The sequence below is a fragment of the Drosophila albomicans genome, chromosome X (genome assembly GCF_009650485.2).
Source record: "Drosophila albomicans strain 15112-1751.03 chromosome X, ASM965048v2, whole genome shotgun sequence".
Lineage (NCBI taxonomy): Eukaryota > Metazoa > Arthropoda > Insecta > Diptera > Drosophilidae > Drosophila > Drosophila albomicans.
Genome location: NC_047627.2, coordinates 6,556,268 through 6,579,797, shown reverse-complemented (window position 1 = coordinate 6,579,797; position 23,530 = coordinate 6,556,268). Strand labels below are relative to the sequence as shown.

The 23,530-nt window shown below is 40.8% G+C and overlaps 8 protein-coding genes across 10 annotated transcripts; 1 reads left to right on the top strand and 7 right to left on the bottom strand.

Annotated features, from left to right (window-relative positions):
• Positions 1-408: 408 nt before the first annotated feature.
• LOC117569464 (uncharacterized) lies at positions 409-1,482 on the bottom strand. Its single transcript, XM_034250635.2, has 2 exons — positions 1,235-1,482; positions 409-1,171 (listed from the first exon to the last, which is right to left on the bottom strand). The coding sequence occupies exons 1-2, from the start codon at positions 1,438-1,440 to the stop codon at positions 1,012-1,014; spliced, it is 366 nt and encodes a 121-aa protein (XP_034106526.1). The 5' UTR covers positions 1,441-1,482; the 3' UTR covers positions 409-1,011.
• A 493-nt stretch (positions 1,483-1,975) lies between these two features.
• LOC117573373 (segment polarity protein dishevelled) lies at positions 1,976-4,836 on the bottom strand. The gene has a single exon (XM_034256514.2). It carries the CDS (start codon positions 4,323-4,325, stop codon positions 2,460-2,462), a length of 1,866 nt encoding a protein of 621 aa, XP_034112405.1. The 5' UTR covers positions 4,326-4,836; the 3' UTR covers positions 1,976-2,459.
• Positions 4,837-5,786: 950 nt separating this feature from the next.
• Positions 5,787-10,926, bottom strand: LOC117567840 (uncharacterized). 3 transcript variants are annotated; one of them, XM_034248094.2, is made up of 3 exons: positions 10,774-10,926; positions 10,239-10,351; positions 5,787-9,571 (listed from the first exon to the last, which is right to left on the bottom strand). In XM_034248094.2, exon 3 carries the CDS (start codon positions 9,554-9,556, stop codon positions 6,359-6,361), a length of 3,198 nt encoding a protein of 1,065 aa, XP_034103985.1. In that variant the 5' UTR covers positions 9,557-9,571; positions 10,239-10,351; positions 10,774-10,926; the 3' UTR covers positions 5,787-6,358. The 3 variants fall into 3 exon arrangements, with proteins under 3 accessions (XP_034103985.1, XP_034103991.1, XP_051858178.1); XM_034248100.2 differs by lacking the exon at positions 10,239-10,351; XM_052002218.1 differs by lacking the exon at positions 10,774-10,926 and having other exon boundaries at positions 10,239-10,747.
• Positions 10,927-11,228: 302 nt separating this feature from the next.
• On the bottom strand, positions 11,229-11,709 carry LOC117573819 (uncharacterized). Its single transcript, XM_034257249.2, has one exon. It carries the CDS (start codon positions 11,602-11,604, stop codon positions 11,302-11,304), a length of 303 nt encoding a protein of 100 aa, XP_034113140.1. The 5' UTR covers positions 11,605-11,709; the 3' UTR covers positions 11,229-11,301.
• Positions 11,710-12,058: 349 nt separating this feature from the next.
• On the bottom strand, positions 12,059-12,692 carry LOC117573814 (uncharacterized protein C1orf131 homolog). The gene has a single exon (XM_034257235.2). The coding sequence runs from the start codon at positions 12,620-12,622 to the stop codon at positions 12,077-12,079; it is 546 nt and encodes a 181-aa protein (XP_034113126.1). The 5' UTR covers positions 12,623-12,692; the 3' UTR covers positions 12,059-12,076.
• A 71-nt stretch (positions 12,693-12,763) lies between these two features.
• On the top strand, positions 12,764-15,466 carry LOC117573806 (nucleolar complex protein 4 homolog B). Its single transcript, XM_034257221.2, has 5 exons — positions 12,764-13,004; positions 13,061-13,829; positions 13,904-14,239; positions 14,307-14,506; positions 15,279-15,466. The coding sequence occupies exons 1-5, from the start codon at positions 12,849-12,851 to the stop codon at positions 15,393-15,395; spliced, it is 1,578 nt and encodes a 525-aa protein (XP_034113112.2). The 5' UTR covers positions 12,764-12,848; the 3' UTR covers positions 15,396-15,466.
• Positions 15,446-18,082, bottom strand: LOC117568117 (pickpocket protein 28). The gene is made up of 4 exons (XM_034248524.2): positions 17,798-18,082; positions 17,574-17,722; positions 15,832-16,634; positions 15,446-15,775 (listed from the first exon to the last, which is right to left on the bottom strand). Exons 1-4 carry the CDS (start codon positions 18,044-18,046, stop codon positions 15,447-15,449), a joined length of 1,530 nt encoding a protein of 509 aa, XP_034104415.2. The 5' UTR covers positions 18,047-18,082; the 3' UTR covers position 15,446.
• Positions 18,083-18,897: 815 nt separating this feature from the next.
• LOC117574158 (60S ribosomal protein L10a-2-like) lies at positions 18,898-19,829 on the bottom strand. The gene is made up of 2 exons (XM_034257847.2): positions 19,560-19,829; positions 18,898-19,499 (listed from the first exon to the last, which is right to left on the bottom strand). Exons 1-2 carry the CDS (start codon positions 19,631-19,633, stop codon positions 18,995-18,997), a joined length of 579 nt encoding a protein of 192 aa, XP_034113738.1. The 5' UTR covers positions 19,634-19,829; the 3' UTR covers positions 18,898-18,994.
• Between the last annotated feature and the right edge of the window lie 3,701 nt (positions 19,830-23,530).

Here is a 23,530-nt window from a genome sequence, read left to right as displayed (position 1 = left end):
CATTTAAAAATAAATAAAAACAACGAATACATTAACTAATTTGATTTTGTCCATCATTATTTATTCTGTTTCCCTCATTATTCAGTCACAACGAATTAGACTCTAATTTTTATTTCTAAATTTCTCCAGAATGTTAAAACACACAATTCATACATATATGTATCTGGAATTGAAGAAACATACTATAACTATGACCAATATAAATCAATGCAATTACACGAATTTCCTGTGGGGAAGCGAAAGAATTTAACAATTGAATTCAATTTTACATTTCTAAGCTTTATATTTAGTTGTTCGCTCTCAGGGATACAAGAAAGCAAACTAATAGTTCAATTTTTAATTTTTGATCTTAAATATATATATATTTTTGTATTCTTTTCATAAAATTTGTATTTAATGATATTGTTTATTTTCTAAACTTCTTTTTTCTATAAAATTATTTTCTTGAAATTATAGTCAACTGCATTAAAAAAGCAATAGCATTGTTCACACATAACCGAAAGAGATAGCGAATAGTACGAGGAAGCGAGAGAGAGATATACGAATGAATTGCAGGGAATGAGCACCATTTAAAGATAAATGAAAAATAGATATGAACAAACAATTAATGTACTATGAACATAATTCAGATAAGAAATGTCGAATTCACTAAAAAGAACAAACACGTTAAGGTTTATATATATAATGCATAAATATATTGTGTATACAACTATTGTATGTTAAAAATAGACTACTTAAATATAATTATTTACAAAAAATTCGTTATTCTAAGGGGACGAAAATATATGATGTGGAAAAGATTTAAAAATACGATAGATTGCCGGGAAAAGATTCAATTGAAATTAAGAATTTTAAACGAGCTTAAATTAATTAGCACTGTTAACTATGATATAAATAAACAAAATAATAAACAGACAATTGTGTCTAGTGTCCTAATGAATGTGTCTCTTTTGAAATTCCAGTTCCTTTTTGGATCTAGTTAAACTGCATGCTATATGGATTAATTGTGTGCTAGGAACCTTCCGTCTTCTTCTTCTTAAGCGTCTCTAGAACACCGGCAAAGTTGGCAGTCTTCTTCTTCGCCGATTTCGGTGTCGAAGTCTGGCTGCGCACACGCATTTGAGTTGGCGCCACATCGTCACTGAAATCAAAGTCGTTTGCCTTCTGTGGCCTGCAAGCAAAGAATAGCAATTAAATATTTATTCCATATGCTTATTTTAAGCGCTTGTCTTACTCTTGTTCAACAGCTTCGGTGGCTGCTTCCAGCTCTTTGTTGTTGACGCCGGCGCTGGCATCTGGCGACGGTGGACGACGGCCCGGGAATTGCCACTGGAGTTCTGGTATGTTGCCCGCTTCGAGCATTAAATAGTAACTTTCTAGTTCTTCGGCATTGGCCGAGAATTTATCAGATGCAGTCGAAGTTTCAACTTCTGTTGACATTTCTAACAAAAGTTGCCTAAACACAATACAGGGTGACCGCACCGCTGACGATAAGAAATACCAAATACCACCATACTCACCACTGGGAGTTATCGATAACGATTTAATTTTTTGTAGTTGTGTAATGACAAATAATATTGTTATTATTATAAATTATACTACACTATTTATTGCTATGAAAACTTCACCATTTACAAACCGAAATTTTAGAACTTTACTTTTTTAGAGCGTTGCCAGACACCCAATTGCAGTATTAATATACTACTGCATACATTTCGATGTTTGACATAGTGCTGTAAAACGTATGCCGCGCGCCTAATTCAAAATAACAGTGTAAAAGCTAGCAAATAATAATCTATATTTGTAAATTATACATTTTTCCATTGTTAATGCGCTTATCTATGCAATTTTGGTATTTTTATCGTTCACATTGCCAGTGGATAGGAAGTTTTTGTGTTTGTTTTATCACAAGGAGCTGAAAAATCAATAAATCACACATTCAAGATAAGAAAGTGCTTAAGAACACACAAATAAATTGGCAAAAATTATGCATTATATTTTTTATTTGTTTTTTTGTTGTTGTTTGTTTTTGTTTTTGATTACTAAATTCTTAGAACTTTATTCAAAATTATCATCTCATTCTTATGCTCATTACAAGCTGGCTTCCATTCATCCCATGCAACTTGTTCTCTCTCTCTCTCTTTCACTTTCATTCTCGACGCGCTCTCTCTTTCTATCGCAATCGCATTCGTGTAATCCATGCTGCGGAGGCGTCACGTCTCGAGCTAATCCTACTTGACACAGTGTCCACATCATTATCATCATCATCATCATTATCATTATCATCGTCAATATCTTGCGACTTCGTTATGATCAGCTTCTTATAAATATACATATTATATTGTTTTGTTTTTGTTGTTTTCTGTTTCTGTTTCTGTTTCGCTTGTATACTCGTATATGTATAAAAAGAATAATTATATTAATTAATAATAAACACACAATTTCATTGCAAAAGATTTCTACAATACGTAATTAAATACGGATACGTCCTGATCGTTGGTATTGCCACCTCCACCACCACCGCCTCCTCCGCCACCGCCGCCGCCACCGCGATTCGATGAACCCGATGATTTATTGGAGCCATGCGCAGCGATCGTTAGCTGATTGGTCTGATGAATGACCGAGGTGATGTCACTCTGCGACGCCGAGATATCCTTGCTGGTGAGCACATCCGAGCTGCTCGAACCGGACGAAATGTGACGCTCGGCGATGCCATATTGTATCGGCTGATAGCCGTGACTTGGATTATATGTGGCCGAGTATGGCATATAGATTGGCGGATTTGGCAACGGACCAATGTCGCTGGTGATGCTCTCGGTGTCCGCATGACTCAATGCCCCACCGCCATGCGGTCCACCGACCATGCCATGGGGATTATTGTGCATGCCGGCCAATCGCATATTTGGATTACGCTCCTCGTTCACCACGTAATAGCATTGCTCGGAGAATGTCAATTTGTTCACGGTATGCTTGATGAAATTGTTGCGCAACATCGCCGACACAATGCGTCTGGCCTCGCGTCGATCCTGCACATCCTCCACATTCTCGAGCACCCAATTTACAGCATCGGCACCAATAAATGCATTCGGTATGGTTATCTTCAGCCACATGCGATCACGTATCTCGAGGCCACTGTCCGGTTTCGTCATGGCCTTCACAATCTCCTCAATGTTGTTCTGATCGAGTCGCTCCTTGATCGGCTCCGGTATATCGGCCATAATACTGTCATGTGAGGTCAACGCTTGTGTGTGCGCCACCCAAGCGCCGGGATCAATGGGACGCACCGGTTCCGTGCGCGGTATGGTGAAATAACCCTTGGGATTGGGATCCCAACACTTGGCCACAACCAGTTTGATCGGTCCCGGCTTCTGGACGACTTCGCGCAGCACACGCACCGCCTCGTCATTGGTCATATTCTCGAAATTCACATCGTTCACCTGCAATATCATGTCGCCCGGCTCGATGCGACCATCCAAGGCGACGGCACCGCCCTTCATGATGCTGCCCACATAGATGCCGCCATCGCCGCCGCGATTCGATTGGCCAACAATTGAGATGCCCAGAAAGTTAACGGCCTCCATGTTGATCGACACCGTGATGATGTTCAGCGACATTGTCGAGTCGGTGATCGAACTGTACGAGGATGTGCGCGACATGCTGGGCGCACGCTTTTTGCGACGCTGCGGCTTCTTGCGGACCTGCAACCGTTGCACGCTGCTGTAGTCGGTCATGTCGCGATCCAAGGTCAGTTCGGATTCGGTGCCAAACAGGCTGGTGGAATCCAGATCGCTGGAGAGCACCGAGGCCGATTGATATGTGAGTGGCGGCGCTTGCAGCAGTTGCAGCGGCAACTTGTGTTGCTGCTGTTGCTGTGTTGATTGCTGTTGTGTTTGCTGTTGTGATTGCTGTTGTAGATGCTGTTGCTGTTGCTGCTGTTGTTGTTGTTGCTGTTGTTGCTGCTGTTGTTGCATTAGATGAGTGCGCACACGCATTTCGCATTCACTTGGCGGCAGCTCGGAGCAATTGTCGGATTGATTGGTGCCATCGGCGGAGACGAGCCACGAGACGACGCGTCCATTGAAGCAAGGCAATATGGTGGCATCGTCGGCGATCTCCTCTTTGACGACACCAAAGTCCGCGTCCATCGACTTGAAGAAATACTTGTAGTTGTTGTTCTGTTTGTTCAGCACCAGCTTAAAGTCCTTGAGCGTCACCTGAGCCGAGCATATGGGTATTTTGACCAAATATGGAGTGCTCTCATCGTCGATGTGATAAATCACCTTCGTCTCTTGTCCATTATTTGTTGCTCCGCGCTCGGTATCCATTTTGATGTTTGTGGGGGGTGGGGGAGGCTGCCTAACTTATACAATGTAATTTCTTAAGTTATGTGTATTACTGTATGTGTTAAATATTAATTATGCAGTTTCCACAGTTTTCTTCGTTTTTTTTTTTTTTTTTGTTGTCTGCGTTTTTCCCTTTGCGCTCGCTCTTCTTCTATGCACTGTATGTGTACTCCTCTCGTTTCTGCTTGTCGCTGTGCTTCTGCTTTTTTGGGTTGGGTTGTCAATGGAGCCGCAGCAAGCAGCGCTCCTCCTCCTTCATTTGCTCCCTCCTCTGTTCGCTCCTACACACACACACGCACACACAGACCACATCAATCACCGCAATTGCTTGCTGCCGCACACTTTTACTTTGTGTTTTTTTGCGTTAGTTTTTCTTTAGTTTTTTCTTGTTTTTTACTTTTTGGTTGGGCGTTTATAATTATAATTTTTTGTGGGGAGACAAAATATATATATATAGGTAAATAATTGACAGCGCTAGACTGATATCGATACGTGTATCGAACCAGGGATGCTCAACACGTTCGCCGCACATACTCACACACGCACGCATACGCGATAGTTATCGATGTGAATTTTAAACAAGCCAACTTCAGTGTGACCGCTGATGTTGGTATTATGTTTGTTTTTCATGTATTTCTATGAGAAACTTGACGGTTTGCTTTATTAATATTTTTTTTTGGCAGCAGGACTAATAAGAAGCTTTCCCATTTAAATAATGCGAGTTTTATACTTGAAGTTCGCATCTTCAAATAGTATATTTAGCAATATACATATGCGGTCACGCTGTTTTGCAGGCACACAAAGAAGAAAAGTTCACATCGATTGATAACTATCGATTCTTCTTACCCCGAAAAGGTATGCACCCACAAAACTATTGTACAAATGAAATTAAACATTTAAATTAAGTCTGTATGCTGTAACAATTAATAAATTGCACTCGATCAAACAACAAAACTTCAGAGGGTTGCAAAATCGATAGCACAAACACAAATGACAATTATGGGCCACATTTCAAGTGTGTACACACTGGCATTCGTTGAAGTTGTACTGAAATATTAAACAATTTATTTATTTTGAAAATCCAAACCCAACCAGAATGATTGAAAAATACAATGCATTTAGCTTTTAGATTAAACTTTTAATCGTATATAAAGAAATAAAATAATATATATGTTTATTTATTACTCCCTCGTCATTGCTTTAAATGTAGAAATAAATTTAAATATGCGCATTCGCGCCTTATCTTGTAATGTTGTTTTCTTTACGGATCGTTTTTATTTTTCTTTATTTTTTTGTTTACAATATAAATCAACTACAGTTTTATATATTTGCAAATTAAAAAGTGGTTTTCTATCTCGATTTTTTGTTTTTTTTTTTTAGTTTTTTTTTAAAAATTATTTATGCCCTACATACATACATTATGTAAAACTTATTTATTAAAAATTATAGAGTTGGTTTTTCTTTAATTTTTAGGTTTACTTTGAAAGTCGCGTTCGACTCTCGAATTATACAGTTTTGCTCTTGGGGATTATTCCGATTTATCCGATATACATCATTACACATTTAGAATATATTATCAAAATAATGATTGAAAATTAAAATTGTGTATATATATAAAATATGCATGTGTATAAATTGTTGTTATTGCTGTGTTGTGGTTGTTGTTGTTGTTGGTTTTTGCGTGTGTTTGTGTTGAATTGTTTTATTATATATTTTTTATGTAGATATATAACGAGCAGCTAAAGTAACTATTACGCTAAAGTAACTATTACAACTAAGTTAAATCGAATTAAAAAAAAAAAGAAACATTCAGCGTAACCCATCATATCATATCAAATTGATCCAAATTCTCTTCAAAGAATTTTGTACGCCACTTACTCTCAACTGTCCGGATTCTACATAATTAATTACGTAGTATTGTGTTTTTTTCTTCTTTTTTTTGTTTTTTGAATTATTTGTTGCATATTTTATACAGCATACAGCATAATCCCCCCGTTGTGCCCCCCGCTCACGAACTACTTGGAAGTAACCATTTCAACAAGATTGCTTGATAATGCCAGCGAATCAACGATATCGATGAGTATCTCCACATCCTTAATGGTATTCACGACCTCGGGTGCGCCCAGCAAATTGACATGCTTGCCCTCGATGTTCGCATAGAAGCATTTGTTCTTAAAGATGATGGCACGATCGAAGGGCACACGGCACTTGCTGCGATCGAGCACCGATCGTCGGAACAGGACACACGATGGCTGATATTTGTGACGCTCCTCCTCGGGTATGTTGTAGGTCTTCAGATCACCGGTGAATATGGTCATCGTTTGGCGCTGCATCAGCGATGGCGACACCTTGTACAGCGTCACCTTGCTGGTCCATTTGCTCGAGGGGACTTTGATGCGTGTGGCGACATTCGCAAGCTTGGCCAGCGATAATTCGAGGCAGGTGCGTTGCTGGCGTGTCTTTGTGATGGACTCGCGGGGTGTGCTAATCACATGCCAGGTCTCATAGCATGTGATCTTCTTCACAATCCGTCCATCTTCCTCACAGTATGTGGTTGTTTCGGGTGGAAAGTATTTCGCCTCTTGTTTGATAATGCCCGTTGTTTTCGTGTCCGCAGCAACCGCTGTTGTTGTTGCCCCATCCAACAACATGGCAGCAGCCACATCGCCATCAATGGTCGTTGCCTCATCCAAGTTGCTCGGACTGTTGCTGGTTTTAATAATGATATTGGCATTGGCATTCGCATTCTCTTTGGAGCGACGCAAACCTAACGCCGACTGCTGTGGCGTGTTTGTGGCTGACAATGAGGTTGACGGACTTGCCGGCTTCTTAAAGACCATATCATCATCACTGCCCTCGCCCAGCAGCTTTGTCAGCTTGCGATCTGTCACCAGCTGTTGTTGTTGTTGCTGCTGTTGCTTATTGCTCGCATTCGGTGTCGTCGCCAAAATGTTGCGTCGTGCAGCATTTGGCAGCCATTTAGCAGTTTGCACGCGACGCACAACACGCGATTGCGATGCTCCACTTCCCGCTGCTGTTGTTGTCGTTGTTGTGGCTGCTGTGGTTGGTGATATGGTTGCAATGTCATCCTCATCGGCCATCTCATGCGACATTAGATCCTCATCGTCTTCGGTATCGCCGCCATCGCTGGGCGTGGGACACAGTTCCTTGCCCATGCACATCAGTGGCTTCATCACCGGCGTCTTTTTGCCCATCTCAGCGTTAAGGATGCGTGGACGCGGCTTTGTCGCTTCCGCCAATGTCAGTTGCTTTAAGCCGCCCGTTGTTTTGCCCGCTGTGCTTGTTGTTGTTGTCGACAGCATCTTGATGCGTTTGCCGCTCGAATTCAAACTGTTGCCAGTTGTGTTGTTGCTGAGCGGCGTTGCACTGTTGCTGCTGCTGTTGTTGTTGGCGGACGTGGAGCGTGAGTTGTTGTTATTGCTGTTGCTGCTGCTGCTGATGTTGCGTGGCGTGTGCGGCGTCTTGCGATTGTTGTTCGAGGTGCGCGAGATGAGCACATCATCCTGATTGATAATATCATCGATATTCACAATGGTAAATGTCGGCACCTCATCGTTGCTGCTGCTCTCCACCTTCACTTTGGCATTGCCTGCCGCCCCGCTGCCCATCGACGCCTTGTGCATCTTGAGGCCACCGCCACCGCCGCCGCTGCCGACACCGCGCTGCTGGCTGCCGGCCACTGGACGTGCCGCTGGACCGGAACGTGCCACGCCCACACTGCCAATCGGACGTCCCGGCATCGTTGCCGACGCCGAGTTCAACTTGAAATTGGACACAGCTCGTTGCTGCTGCTGCTGCTGCGACTGTTGCTTGGCATTTGTTGTCTGTATGAAGCGCATGCCGCCGCCTGCGCTATTGTTGTTGCTGCTCACAATGAGCTTGGTCTTGCTCTGATTGCCCAGCAGTCCGATGGCCGCTGTCTTTGCGACCGATGTGCTGCCATTGATAACAGGTGCTGTGCGTCCGCCAACGCCGCCGCTGCTATTCAATTCGGTGGCCATGCGTTTGCGTGCCACTGGGCCATCCTGATGATCCTCCAGCTTGCGTTTGTTGCCCACCAACGTCATGGGATTGGAGCGTACCATATGATTGACGGCCATCGAGCGGCGCAGCTGCTGCAGATGTGTGCCGCCGCCGCGACCTACTGACGCCACATTGCCACGTCCGCCGCTGCCACGCTGTTCCGCCTGAGCCTGGGCCGCATTGCGTGCCGCTTGAGCAGCCGCTGCGGCGGCAATGGCATGCGGATGCTTTGGTGGTCGTCCACGACCACGTTTCGGTGGCACCTTCTCGCGTCGCAGCTGCTCCTCGAATTCCGCCTCGCTGATTTCGTCGTCATCGTCGGATTTGTGCAGCTGCGGATTGAAGGCGGCATCGGTGAGCTCATCATCGTTATCCTCCTCAATCAAATCATGCAGATCATCGTCCTCGTCATCGTCGTCGTCCAGAAACAGTTGCTTGGCCCCGCCTCCTCGCTTGTTGGGCGTATCGCTGGCCAGGGCGGCAACATATTTGGGTGTCACCATGTCATCGCTGGCATATTTGGGATTCGGTTTGATCGAGCGACGCGAACGACTTGCGGCAATTGTCGGTGGCGGTGATGTGACAATGGCCGACGATGCTGATGACGACATGGCCAACTTGGATTGTTTGTACATTTTGTTGCCTTTCGCTGACGACGTTGTTGTTGTCGTTGTTGTGATGGTTGTGTTGTTGTTGTCCCGTCGCTTCACAGCAGCCAAAGTTGTGGCAGCAGCAGCAGCAACAGGAGTTCTTGCCACTGGAAACTCGGTGTTGCGTCGCTTCAGCTGCTGCTGTTGCTGCAGCTGCTGCTGCTTGATGGGAGGACGTCCGCGTACAGAAGCCACAATTGGAGATTTGCCGATAACGGCTGCGTTTGCTCGCTTGGGCAACAGTTCCACGTTTGCTATGGATGTGGCACGTCTCGATGTGCGCGTCTCTCTCAGATCTCCTGTCTTCTCCCTCTCCCTCTCCTTTTCCTTCTCCTTGAACGTTGTTGTATTTATGTTGCGCTTGCCTGATGCGTTGCGTTGCTGTTGCTTGCTGTAGTGCGTCGAATTGTTGATCAACTCAGTGGTCTCAGATTCCTTTAGATTCTTCACATAAACTATGCACGGTCGAGTCTTGCCTGTCGTGTCAGCTGCTGTTGCCGTCTTTTTACCAGCTCGCATTTTTTACATATATCACTGCAAATTGATTGAATTAAAAGAGTCAAGAAAACGCAATCGTAAAGAGAATGCACATTTTTTAAATCGTCTGCCAAATAACAAAACAATACTAATGCAGCGCAGTGGCAACCATGGCAAACTATCCTAATTAGGTATGGCATAAGTAATTAGATATGACACAATTTTATTTTACATTACTTTTATGAAATACATTTCTCTCTCTATATATATATATAAATAATATCTCTATGTTTTGGCGCGCTACTCTTTAATTAGATGAAGCTGCCAATGTATTCTAATCACGAAGAAAATGAAATATTTCTTGACTTGGCATTTTCGATTAATATATTTTCCTAAATATTCTTTTACGTGCATCAATCACGCGCTCCTCTCTAATCGTGAATGCGCGACAACTCTGGCGCCCATTTTAGACATTTTTGGTTTTGGCTAGCGGCAGCAGGCAATCTCAGGCAAACTACACTATGCTAAATTTTTGCGCGCCAGTTGAGGTACACACGCTCACACACATATATATATGCATATATCTATCTAGCTCGCTGATATATATTTTAATAGATATAACTACGCGCATATCTGCTAATCAACTACTGCTGTGTTGCCCCTTTCAATTAATTGCAATTTTTTTTCACCTAGACCATTTTTTTTTTGTTTAGACTGCACTTACGTTTTGAAAAGGTTTTACATTTTTCGTTTTTCTTTGCATAAACGTCGTTTATGATTTCTGCTTTCACTGCACTGCGTTCGATTGCGATTGCGTTTGTGAAGTCTTCCCTGCTGCTGTAAAATATTAGCAAATTGGCAACACCGTTCATTTTATTTTGCACTAATTCATTAATGTTCGACGGCTTTTTCATTTACACACAGTTTGCAATTCATAAATAAATAACGTCACTATATTATTATATATTTGTTTTTTTTTTTTCTTTTTTTGAGTTTTGCTTGCTTCACTGTTTCTATTTTCTTTTTTTACTGTGCTGGTTCTGCTGTACGGCGCTGCCAGGCCAGCAATGTTTTTTCTACCCAACTGTACCACACATACACGCACAAACAACACAATGAAGAGAGCTGCGCTTCCCTACCCCGTGGCTTACTGCTTGCTTGCTTGCACAGTTTGTTTTGCATTTATTTTTTCGTTTTCATTTATTTTGTAATAATTTGCAGACGAACGCAATGAAAAAAAAAATAAAATTGCGATTTACTTTTTTTGGTGTTATTAACTGCAACGACAAATTGGATGTGAAAACAACACAGTGTGTGTTGGAATATCTCTCTATCACTTCCCGCGCTCAATATTTTCGATGTCGATTAACCAGAACAGAACAGCACAGCACTGCCACTCGCCATGAAATTACGATGAGAAATAGCAGTGAAAAAGAGGGAGAGAACGAGAGCACAAAAATAAATGCAAATCGCGGTGCTGCCAACTTGTGTGTGTGTGTTTGCAAGACCAGAGCGCGCTGGTGTGCGCTGCCAACCTTGGTCAACAGGTTGGCATGCCAATGCAGCAGACACACACACAAATATACTGTATATGCTACACAATATATGCATATATGTATATATGTTTATACATATATATATATATATATATATATATATATATATATATATATGTGCGTGCCTATATTAATTTGTCAAATAATTACTGGCTTGCTGCGTTTTCTTTAACGTTTTTTATTATACATATGCATTTCATCTAAATAATTACATTGTTTGTTTAATCGCTTTTACTTCTTCACCGCAGATGGCTGAGGGCAGCGATATTTGGCCATCTCAACCTCAGCTTCGGCATAAGAGAAGCGATTGAAGCAGAAATATTCGGGCACTTTGTATCCGCTGCTAGCTGACGCTCCTGGTCCAACTGGTGTCGATGTGGGCTTCACACAGGCGCTGCTCAGACCAGTCACATTCTTAACAGGAGCTGAAGCTGGAGCGGCACTCGAAGTGATTGTGGGCTTGGAGGCACCACTTGCAGCGCTGTAGGCGCGTCGTAGTAGCTGATTGATGGCGGCACGTGGAGCTGCGTTCATTTTGTATTGTTCGCAATTAATAACAATTCTTAATGCTTCTAACTGAATTCACGTAATCGCACGTCTGACCAATAATCAAGTGCACACAAAAAAAAAACAACAACAATAGCAATAGAAACATATGATTTCCAAAAGATTGGCAGCGCCAACTCATTTGGGGTTGCCAAATAATTAAAATATACATAAGATATGTAAATACATTTGTTTACTAAGTACAAATGCAGAACTATAAAAAATGCCCTTACATAGGTATTTAGTTAAAACATAAATATAGCTACGCATTCTGCATTTGAAACTTCATTGTGTGATAAATAAAAATGTTAAAGGCTATTAATACATTGGCAACGCTAATCGCATTTTGGGCTGCCAGGTATAAAAAAATAAACATAAACATCGCATAACAGACATATGCGTATGCGTTTTGTTTACAAAATAAAACAGGCCATGTTGAAAATTCTGTTTGAAATATGCTTTAATTACGCTTTTTCAGTTTTGTCTCGGCTTTGCCATAATGCTGGCCAATATTTGCAACTGGTGCTCGCTTCTTATCGCGTTGATTTCGCTGCGTTTTCGTTGTACATTTAACGCTAGCGGCGCCCGCTTGATTTTTGCCCAACTGATGGAATTTCTTGCGCTGCTCGCGAATATCCTGGAGCCGCTGCCGTTCCGCTTTCAGATCTTTGTAGTTTTTGTACGCCTTCTTCGGCGGCTTGGCGCCCAATTTGATCAGCTGAAATATTTCCATTTTGCGCTTGTTTTTACTGGTCCGTTGATTGGCCATAGCAAAGTTGAGAACCTCATGGCGTGCGCGCTTCATGTCGAATTCGTTGTCCGTCTTTGTGTCCTTAGCATTTGTTGATGTAGCCTCAGCTCCTTCGCCTGTTGTGTTTGTTTTTGTTGTTGCTGCAGTCTGCGGCTCTTGAAAGACTAGAGCCGTGAATTCTGTTTTGTTGGCACTCTTCTGTAGTGCAAGCGCAGCACGCGTTGGTACAGGCTTAAAATCCGTGCTCACATTCATTTTAATTATTTATAATATCAATTAAAAAAAAAAAAATAAACAAACAACGAACACACATGTGCTGCAGATGAATAAACGTGAGAAATGCGCAAAATTTGCCCAAAACGCGTGCTTGTTGCGTCCAGTCCACACACAAGTTGGCAGCCCCGCATTTTAGTCAGCAGTTCGCCGCGCACGTTTTATATTTGGATGTGTCGCGTTTTATTTACGTTTTGAAAATACGATCATGAAACACACAAATAAAGCGAAACAAGGAGCTCCAGCGTTGGACACACTCGCCAAACGTTCAAATGTGCCCGTCGAGCTGCAGCAAAAGGCAAATGCCTTTTTGAATGCCACCCAAGTCGATACCAAAGTACTGGGTGGCATTGTTAAACTTTTTGTAAGTTAAATGTGTTGTGTTTATGCAAAATAACTAAATTTATACATGGTTTCCAGGCTGAGGAGGGGTACGCACATCAAGTGGGTCTCATGCACACTATTGAGGTGATCTTTAAGAACCTACTGAAGCGTCAAAGTGTTTATCCCGCCGACGAAGAGCTGACCAAACCCGGCAAAAAGTCCAAGGCGAAAGCGAAAGCAAAGCTCAAGAAAACATTGGACACGGATCCCAATGCCAAATGCTTTGCACTCTACAATAAAACGTGGAGCTGGCTGCTGCAGCGCTTGGCGGGCACCAACAAAGAAGATGCCAACGTTGCACTCAAAGTTGCCATGCAACTCATTGTGACCGAGGCAAAGCACATCAAGCACAACAATGGGAATTGGCCAAAGAAACATTTGAGCAGCATTCTGGGTGCCTTAATTGAATCGGAGACGTCGCCAGCCTTGGCATTGCCTGCATTTGAGAAATATGCACGCTGCCTGGACGTGCTGCAGTTGAGCTACGAGCTGTTGCCACAATTGACGCCGGCTAGTTTTGTGGAGACGCCACAACAGGCTTTGAACTATTTGGGCATCGTCAATACATTGGACTTGGGCAAAACTGTGCTGGCCGAGCAACAGTATCACATGGCAGGCAGCTTTGATTTGGCTGACACGCAAAAGCTGTTGAATATCGTATGGCAAGGCATCATTGATCGTTGCAGCGGCGTTGATGAGCAGGTGCATCGTCAGGTGCTGGTTGTGCTCTTAGAGCGCATTCTACCGCATTTGGAGAATCCCATATTGCTTACCGATTTCCTCATGGACTCGCTGCATCAGTTCGGTAAGTTGTAATTTGTTGTTGTTGATATGACTGTAAGATCTTGTATATTTTGTTAACGTTTTGTTATGTATTAGATGGTCCCATTGCTTTGCTGGCGTTGCAGGGCATCTTTTCGCTGATGCAAAAGCAGAACATCACGTATCCGGATGTGTATAAAAAGCTGTACAATATGTTCTATCCCCGCATGTTCTACAACAAATATAAGGCGCGTCTCTTTTATTTGGCGGACATCTTTTTGACTTCGACGCATTTGCCCGAAAATCTCGTGGCTGCTTTTGCCAAACGCATGTCACGTCTAGCTTTGCGTAGTCCAACGGAGGATGCCATCATTCTCATACGTTTCGTCTGCAATCTATTGTTGCGTCACACGGGTCTCAAGCGTCTGATCTGCGCCACAGCTGCCGCAAGTGGTAAGTTCTAATGCTGTTGTTCTTCCTGAATATATTTGCATATTTGAATGTTGTCTTCTGTTGTCAGCTGTGGAGATTGCAGATCCCTTTGATGACACTGAGCTGGATCCGGTAAAGACCGGTGCGATTAACAGCTCGTTGTGGGAAATGGTTTTGTTGCAGAAACACGCAGTGCCCGAGGTTGCAAATGCGGCCCGTTTCGTCTCCAAAAGCCTGCCCCTCATGGAATTTGATTTGGGACAACTGCTTGAAATGAAGGAATCTGATGTAAGTAATACTACAAAGTTAATTATACGCTGAGAATTTAAAATATGTTAAATTAGTTAAATAGGAAAGGATTGTTCGGATTTATATTTAAAGAAGGAACCTTTTGCTTAGTTATGAAAGGATCGTCAAGATTTTTATTTTAAGAAGGAATATAACTACGAAAAATTAGCTAATGAATCAATTCATTAATTAATCAGTGCTCTAGTTCCAAGATATTACTATGTAGAAGCAAATGACAGTGGATCACAGCTTATTTCAAGCACCACCTACCAACAACTTCAAATCATTATACTGACCAAACTAAGAGAGGTATTGAATTTATTTAAACGCTGGATTTTAGTTAAATTTTGCAACATAAAACATATTACTTAATTTATTTTTGAATAAACAAAAACACGACCAAAAAAGTACAACAGCTTATAACTCATTTTAAAAGTTATAAATATGTAACGAATTTATGATATAATTTATTAAAATGTGAGAATATTATCATTTGTAGGAGAAGATAAACATTTGTAGAAGGAATTCTTTTCAGTTTAATTATTTATTTGTAGCTAATTTCAAGTTGAATTTCTGCTTATGAATTGATTTGAGCTTGAGAATATGTACATATTATAGAATGATGTAGATTTCCTGAGTGAAATTTGCGTTGAAAGAAAAGCGTATTATGTGCTCAAAACAAACAGTTAAACATTAACAAATATAAATGGTATGCCATGTAAACTAATTAAATTGGAAACTAAAATTATTAAAAATCTTTTCTCTTTGCCAGATTTTTGATGATGAAGTGAAGAAAGTATCGAAGCAGTTTATGCTGGCCTATGAGCGACCCAAAAACTTTGCGCTGCCCAAAAATGATGTAGTTACACAATACTTTGATTTAATATAGTTCAAAAACACACACACACAACATATAACATCTAATAATAAATACGACGTTTTAAGCCGGATGCAATTGGAGTCCCAGTTCCGTTTTAAACCAGGTGGCAGCCGAAATGTGAAATGGTGAATGCTTCGTCAGCTGCTGTCGCTGACGTTGACGTTGACGCTGTCGTTGCCACACCACTTGCGGCAACAAAGTATTAACTCGCCGCTTGACCCTTTTGACTGTGCATTGCGATGCTTTGGCCAATTCCAGCGTGGAGACGGGACGACGCTGACGCAGCTCGGTGCAGATGCGACATGGGCGAATGAAGGCGAAGTACACGCATTCGGCAATCGAGAGGAAACTGAAACCCAGAAACAAGCCCATCAAGCCGCCCACGTTGGCTGTAATAAAACAAGAAATGGAATCGAATGCCTCTTCAACAGTGTTTGTTACCCACACAGAAAATCGGTGATGCCAATGAACTCGGTCTGTTTGCTGGCACGGAACGTGTGCTCCTTGTAATACAGATTGACCAAGGCAATGCTGCTCTCCACATACCGTTCGCTATAGTTCTGCATGCTGGGATTGGCCATCTTGAAGTCATTGTACGAGATCTTCGTTGAATATGGAATCGCATTGAATGTGAGATCAAAGCAGCTGGGCAAACAATTGTCCAGACACGATTCAACCGCCTGACCAATCGTGTGCAGACGCACGCTCTCCACGCAGTGCGATTCCCGTATGCTGCAGACGGTGTCGTTGCCATGGATGCGTGGCATGTAGAAGACAACGCAGCCGCAGTGTTGCAACAACAGTCGCGACATGCATTCCATTTCGCAATTGCGTTGCGTGTAGTGCGCAAAATAACTCAAATTGCCCTCGCTGCGAAACAAACAATGTCGATACTTGCGATGCACCTTGCGCAACGCTTCCTCGGTCATTAACTTGGTCGGCTCAATGCGCAACTTGGTCTCCAAGCCCGGCGAGAGCAGCATCCCGGTCTCTCGCACATTGGGCGACTCATTTGGACTGTGCAGCGCAATCTTGAGGCCAATGCTATTACTTGACGAGCAGTAATATGTGGCCGCCTGCACGTCCAGTGTGAGCGACAGTCCCAGCGATTCACCAGTGCCCAGCGAGGCGCGTGGATAGTAGTGATTATGCGGCTTCTTTAAGCTGCGGCTGTAGCCCAGCTCGGCATGCCAATTGACCGCCTGGTAGCTCTTCTCCATGGTGATGTTGCGCAGCGTTAAAGGCACACTGCGGAAATTAAGTGACAGAGAGAGAGAGAGTTTTGCGGTAAGACCCTTTATTTATATTTTTTAAAAATAGTTAAAGGGGTTCGGAATACTATAAGTAAGTATGTACTCTTATTTTAGAGTGATGCTCGTGAAATGTTTAGCTTATAAATAACTCTTTCAAGCATTGAAGAAGCTAAAAATATGCCAAAGCCTGCCATAATTTTAAGAACTTTTCACGATTGTGGGAGAAGGTTTTTCAAAAAGTTCAATTGATAACTTTAACAATGAAGAAAGAGGTTACGAATACCTTTTTTAAGTTATTTGATATGAAAAGCAAAAGGTCTTTTGAAGTCGTATTGAAGAAGCTAAAAATATGCCAATTAAATGTTAAAGCTTTTCAAGATTGTGGGCAAAGCTTTTTCAACAAGTTCAATTCATAACTTTGAACTATTTTTTGAAGCGAGAAGTAAAGGGTCTCTTAAAGTCTAAAGACTGCTATGATTTGTGGGTGATCTTCATGCAACTTTTGAGGACGGCTTGTAAAGCTTTTAAAGCTAAAAAAATGTCAAAACCTGTCATAATTTGAAGAGCTTTTCAAGGTTTTTGGTAAACCTTTTTCAAAAATCTCAATTGAAGTGAAGTAAAAGGTCTTTTAAAGTCTAAACTATGTTATGATTTGTGGGTAATACTCAATGCAACTTTTGAGGATGGCTTGAAAAGCTTTTTATGCGTTACTGAAGATAAGAGCTAAATTAGCATCTTTAAAATGGTATTATGCGACTATAAGTAAATACAAATTTATTACTTTTAAATGTTATAAATTTAAAAGGGAATGGCGCTACTTGAAATATGTTACAAATAATGATAAAAAATACTAAAAAGATAATTAGCTTCCGCATTTTTGAAGATTGGGACGCTTGGACAGACAGACGGACAGACGGACGGACAAAGTGCTTACTTGTGTTTGTACATGAATCGTGGATGCAGCATGTTGAAGACACAGCAGAGTCCCTCGTCCGTGACAATGGGATGAAAAGTGCGTTCGCATCGCGTGTCAACGGCACCAAAGCGACAGCTAATCACCAGATCGCTGCAGGGCTGTGAAATCTGTGTTTGTGTGAAGTAAGAAGAAATTAAGTAATTTCAAAATAGTGTAAGTGACCCACACACACACAAACACACATTGCTAATGAGCTGCTCCCAGTTGTTGAGGCCGCGACTAAATTGGGAATTGAGCTTGCGACGACACAACACCTGCAGCATGGCAAACTTCGAGGTGTCGTTGAGGATGTGGGCAGCTTGGCTGGCGAGGGCCTGATTCAGATTGCAGATGCTAATCGCCGGGAATGGTTCGTTTGTTATGTACGTCGGCTCCGGATTGATGCCCACAATCACCGGTGTTGTGTTCCAACGGACGAAGGCGTCCTGCATCAAATAGGCGGCAAAGCAAAGCACCGAGAACAGAGCCAGGCCAAAGAACCCTCTGCACTCGAATTGTTTGTATTCCTTCATTGTTTTTTTTTATCATTCTGTCGTTTTTTTGTGTGCTTGTTTCTCACCTGTCTGCAATGTGCAGTTTGCGACTGTTGATGTACTTGAGTCCGTGTATGCTTGTGTTGCGGCAAAATTCATCCGTATTCAGTGCTATAATGCTTCGCCAGCTGACTCGCTTCGATGCGGATGCGGGCTCCGATTCAAACTTGGCCACTTTGCTCAGCCGCAGCATGTTGTCAAATGAGTTACGTTCCTTTGCCTTAAGTTGCGCTCCACTTTGTGAGCATTTTTTGTCCAGTGTTTGTCCAGCTTAACGCTACGCTGCACTGCACATTTTCACTGTCAACTTGTGCAACATGCCACAAGTTAATGTCGTAAGGTCAACAGACCTGATTGAATCGAATTGATCGAAAAAGAAAACATGCAGTTCGATTTGGTGAATGTTTTGTCAGTGGCATTTCTATTTCAGTATTAGTTGTGGGACGTTTATTGTATATTCATTTTATTGATTTATTGTCGTATAGTCTTCATGCCAAATTCAAGCACGTTAGCTTCATTAATCTCTGAGATATACGTGTTTATTTAGACGGACAGACGGGAAGAAATATGTAGAGGTCTTTTATAATTTTTGTCTAAAACTATACTTGGCGGGTTTCTGGAATATTTTATGATTGCTGTTTATACATTTCTACTAGAGGAATTCTTTCTATAAAAAAGAATTAAAAAAAGTCTATTATTCAGTTAAATTGATAAAATTGTATAAAATATACAATAAATAAATGCAATAATTTAAACTTCAAACATCAGATTACATTTTATTTGATGCAGTCACAGATTTTTGTTTAACTTAAATTGGATGAAACAGAAATGCAACGATTCAAACAGTTAGAAGACCAAATGCGGTTCTCCCTCGGGAGTCTTGATATAGACGCTTTCGATATTGCCCCATTTACCCTTGAGCTGCGGGACTAAGAAACGAATCGCAGTGATGATGTTGTCATTAAGCTCTTCCGGAGTCAAGCGAAGATTGCCAATCACAGAGCACAGTTTGCGTGAGTTGATCAACTTGAAATTTATGGTATATTTCAATTCTTCGATTTTTTCCATCATCGGTTTGTCGTGGCTCAACAGCCGAAAGATTTTGTTGGCCCTGAAAAATTGGACCGCCATTTTGCTTGGCATTTGAGCGCATAGACTATCCGAAATCAGAAATGCATCATAGGTCATGATTATTTTCTTCATATAGTATTCGACGGTCTTTTTGGGTTTGAATATGATGTTTGCTTTAATGCAATGTATGCCATTTTTAATAGCCTCAGCGCAGTGCAACTCATCGCCAAGAACGCACACATTCAATTTGGTACGGATCGAGTGGCTCAACCGAATCAATCTATGAAAGTAAACATGAGAGTGATTCTTCAGATTAACATGAAGCTCCACATTTTTGTACTTGTAGGGATATTTTGGCTTCGGAGTCGCCAGTAATTTGTTGACGGCTTCGTAAACTCCAGGATTGAATGCCATGCTTATTGCTGTTTATTCCTTTTATCGAATTGTTTGTATTCCAATTTCAGTTTCGTCACTGTAATAATACAATGCCTTCTGTAAATTCTGAAAATTTTTGTTTCAATGCCTGCTCAAATTTGAAACGTTTAGCAATTTGCTTTTGCTTTCTATTCCATGCATTACAAAAATCATTTCTAAGTTGTGAATGTTAGAATGTGGAAATTAGCAGACAATTAACACTATCCGTAGATGAATAAATTCGCTACTCCTTTCTCGGCGATTCTCAAATTGTTAACATAATATGTGCCTGGTCCTTTTGGCTGATCAAATTTTGAATCGTTACAAACACATATCATAATGCATAGCTTTTGTTCTCGAAATGTAATGTGAAAAGTTCCTTAAATTTATTTGAAATATTTTCACATGTTTATACAGAATTTTTCACTACATAATTGAAATCTGGGAAATGAATTTCTTTACTATAAATTAATACAAATTCTTTCTTTCTTAACTTCATGTGAGCACATGTGGTCGTAAGAAGGAATACAAATTATGCATACACTTTGTATGCAATGGTCGAATATCAAGTAATGTTACTTTCAAATCATTTTGATGTCTCAAAATAGTTTTAAACAGAGAAACCTCTTTTAAATATACGTCATATTGAGGGGAAGTGTTATTTTTATATATTTGTTAGTTTGAAGTGTGCACACTTCAGGGTATGTGAGAGTCGTGCAAGTCGTTAAATATTTGTCAATTTTGGACTAGCTTTAATTAAGATGTGTGCTGCTGGCTCGCTCATTAGAGCGCAACGTGTAGCAGCAGCAGAAGCTCAAGTTCAATGCAACCAACAAAGCCGAATTGAGTTCACAACTTGTCAAATACCTAAACATACACACGTAGAGGAGAGAGCGAAAGAGAGAGAGAGAGTGAGAGAGAGAGGGGTATAGGAAAACCGCACTTGAACGAAAATCAAATTAAAAGCTTCAATGCCCCAGACATGGACGGGTCAGAGCTAGACCACGGCCAGGTCAGGTTAAGCGTAGACATGGCTTCTGTTGCCACATGTCACCTGCAAGTACACACACACACACACACACACACTTACATACACATACACACACACACATTCCCATACGCACTTTGTATGACTTCATTGAAACAAGTTCATAAAACACTTAAACCTAACCGAGCCGACCAAATGTCCCATGGGGTTGTCAACGTTTGGTCGCTAGCAGCTTGTTAGCAGTTTTGCTGACCAGAGTGACCGAGTGGGCAGCCCCACTCCCACTCCCACTCGCACTCGCACTCGCACTCTCAGTCTGCAGCCCTGCTCTCCTTCCGGCCCTGGCTTCAACAATCGCATCCGCAGTCGCTTGTTCAACTGCCTTTGCGTTTACCTCAGAGTTCAACGCCGGACGTATCACCATCAATGACCATCAAAAACTTTTCGCCTTTGGCTTTCTGACCAACAAATACTACTACTACTGTAAGTGTGTATGTGTGCATGTGTGTGTGTGAGTATGTAAAATGAATGATTTTTTGCAACGAAAGCTCAGAGCAGAGTCCAATTGACCTAATCTAAGTGGAGGCGCCATTAGAAATCGTTTTGCTTGGCAAGGATGCAATTTAAGGCGGTCACCATAGGAGCCACAGAAGCTTCGAAGCCGGAACACAGGCATCCTCCATCCCCTATCCCCCATTCCCTATCCCTCTCTCCCATCCACTGCATAACTATGCTGCGTATTCCAATAGCTTGTCTATGCACATATCTTGTAGGAAAGGGGCGATTTCATTTGGGAATATTGATCCATTTATCGCCATAGTATTGTGCAATCCTTTCCACAATCCTTCCCCACTTCGAGCATTCGCATTCGAGCATTCAATTGTAAGCCAACAATTTCTAGTTACAACTTGTCAAATAATGCAGGTAACTGATAAATTCAGATTAACAGCACAAACAGACAGAGAGAAAGAGAGAGATTTTGAGTAACGATGATGCAAAAATTGCTTGGTATAAAATATATCAATTTAATTACATATCTAAATTTGTATTAAATTTGTGCATTTAATTAATTATTTAAAGAATCTTAAAATAAAGAAATGGATCAACTTTTTGACTCGAATTTGAATAAACACACAAAATTTACCAAACAATAATGAAAATGAATAAATTTTCTGTTTAACAGAAGTGTTTCTGAATTAAAATTGCATTTAATATTAAATTGCTTAAAATTTAGTAACAGAAAAGATATTTCTAATGGCGATTTCTGGTACAGACAGTAATAACTAAAGTATTGTTTAATTTAAATTTTAAAGTGGTTTTTAAATAGAGTTGAAGAAATTTTAATAGGTTAAGTATTTAAGGAAATTAGTTACATTTTAAGTAAAGTCTTTTTTCTGAAATATTAAATTTAATAATTTTTTTCTTTCGATTTTTACTTTCTTAGTTTAAAGTTAAATTTGAAATATTTGAAATATTAATTTCATTCTCAATTATTTGGATATTTTATTTGCTAATGATTTGTATTTATTTGATTTGTTTGTGTTTCATCGTGCGGATTTGTTAACGAACTATATTTACTTTAGAATTCTTTAACTAATTGCCAAAACGATTAAGCAGCATGTGACGAGGACTACTTATGTATGTATGTAACATATATATACATTCATATAGTTAGTATAATCATCATCATCACAGCAAAATACAATAAACAAAAGCCACAAAATGATATTGTAAGCAGACGACCGCCCCCCACAATCTCCCCTCTCTCTCCTCTCTCTCTCTCTCTGTCTCTGTCTCTTCATAGAGTTTCCCCAATGGGAAAAGCATTTCGCAAAAAGAGACAAAAAGTGGGTGACGAATTTCTGTGGATGGACTGTGGAAGAGAATGTGCTTTAAAACAATTAATTATACATTTTTGGAGCCAGCAAAAGCAGACATTTAAATAACTCAACCAAAACGCACACACACACACAAACACACACACGCACACAGAAGAGTTGAGAGACAATTCCATGAAAAGCGAGCAAAAACAAACACTGAAAATGGATTTCCATTTAAGGCGGCATGTTGAGCACATTGTTTTTATTAAGTGTCGCATGATATACTATTATACTACGATGTGTGTATGTAAGTATGCGAATGTGTGTGTGTGTGTGTGTGCTTGTGAGTGAGTGTGTGTATTTGTGGCACTTCATGCACATAAACACTTCAAGTGGCAACATGGCGTGCAACTAATCCGCTGCCCAAAAAATATGTTACAAGTGGGCATAAGCAGTCATGGGCGAAGGCCTCGTCAGGAGTCCAGGGGTCAGGGGTCGTAGTCGTGGTCGGGGTCGGGGTCGAGGTTCGGGGGGTCAAGCAGTCCCACTGAAGCCAACAGACCATCGGACTATCCACAGTGGGTCACAAACTATTTGCGAAGCATTTCATAATAATTTTGTAACATGCTCTTGTCATTTCGTTTATTTATATATGCATTTTATTAATTTTATTGAAAAGTAATTAAAGTTTTGAACCACTTATTTAAATTGATCAAATAAATTTTCAAGCATTTCTTTATTTATATTTTTTTTAATTTTAAATAATTTGTCATTGTATTTTATTACAAAAAATTTGTATGTTATCTAGATTTAGCTTTTATGTGCCGCTTCTAATTTTGCTTTAATTCACTTTTTATGTTTAAATAATCATTTTTTATTTTAACTATTTTTTCACTTTTTTTTATTTTGTTTAAAAATTTGTTTCTACAAAAAGCGTCAAATAATAATTAAACTTTTTTTTTTATTTTTGTTGTTTTACAAAAAAGTGGCAATCATTTTGCAGCTTCTCACGGTGGGTCACATATCATCTCATCTGATGATTTGATTTGTTTCACTTTTATCTTAAATTCCTATGAAGTGTTGAATATC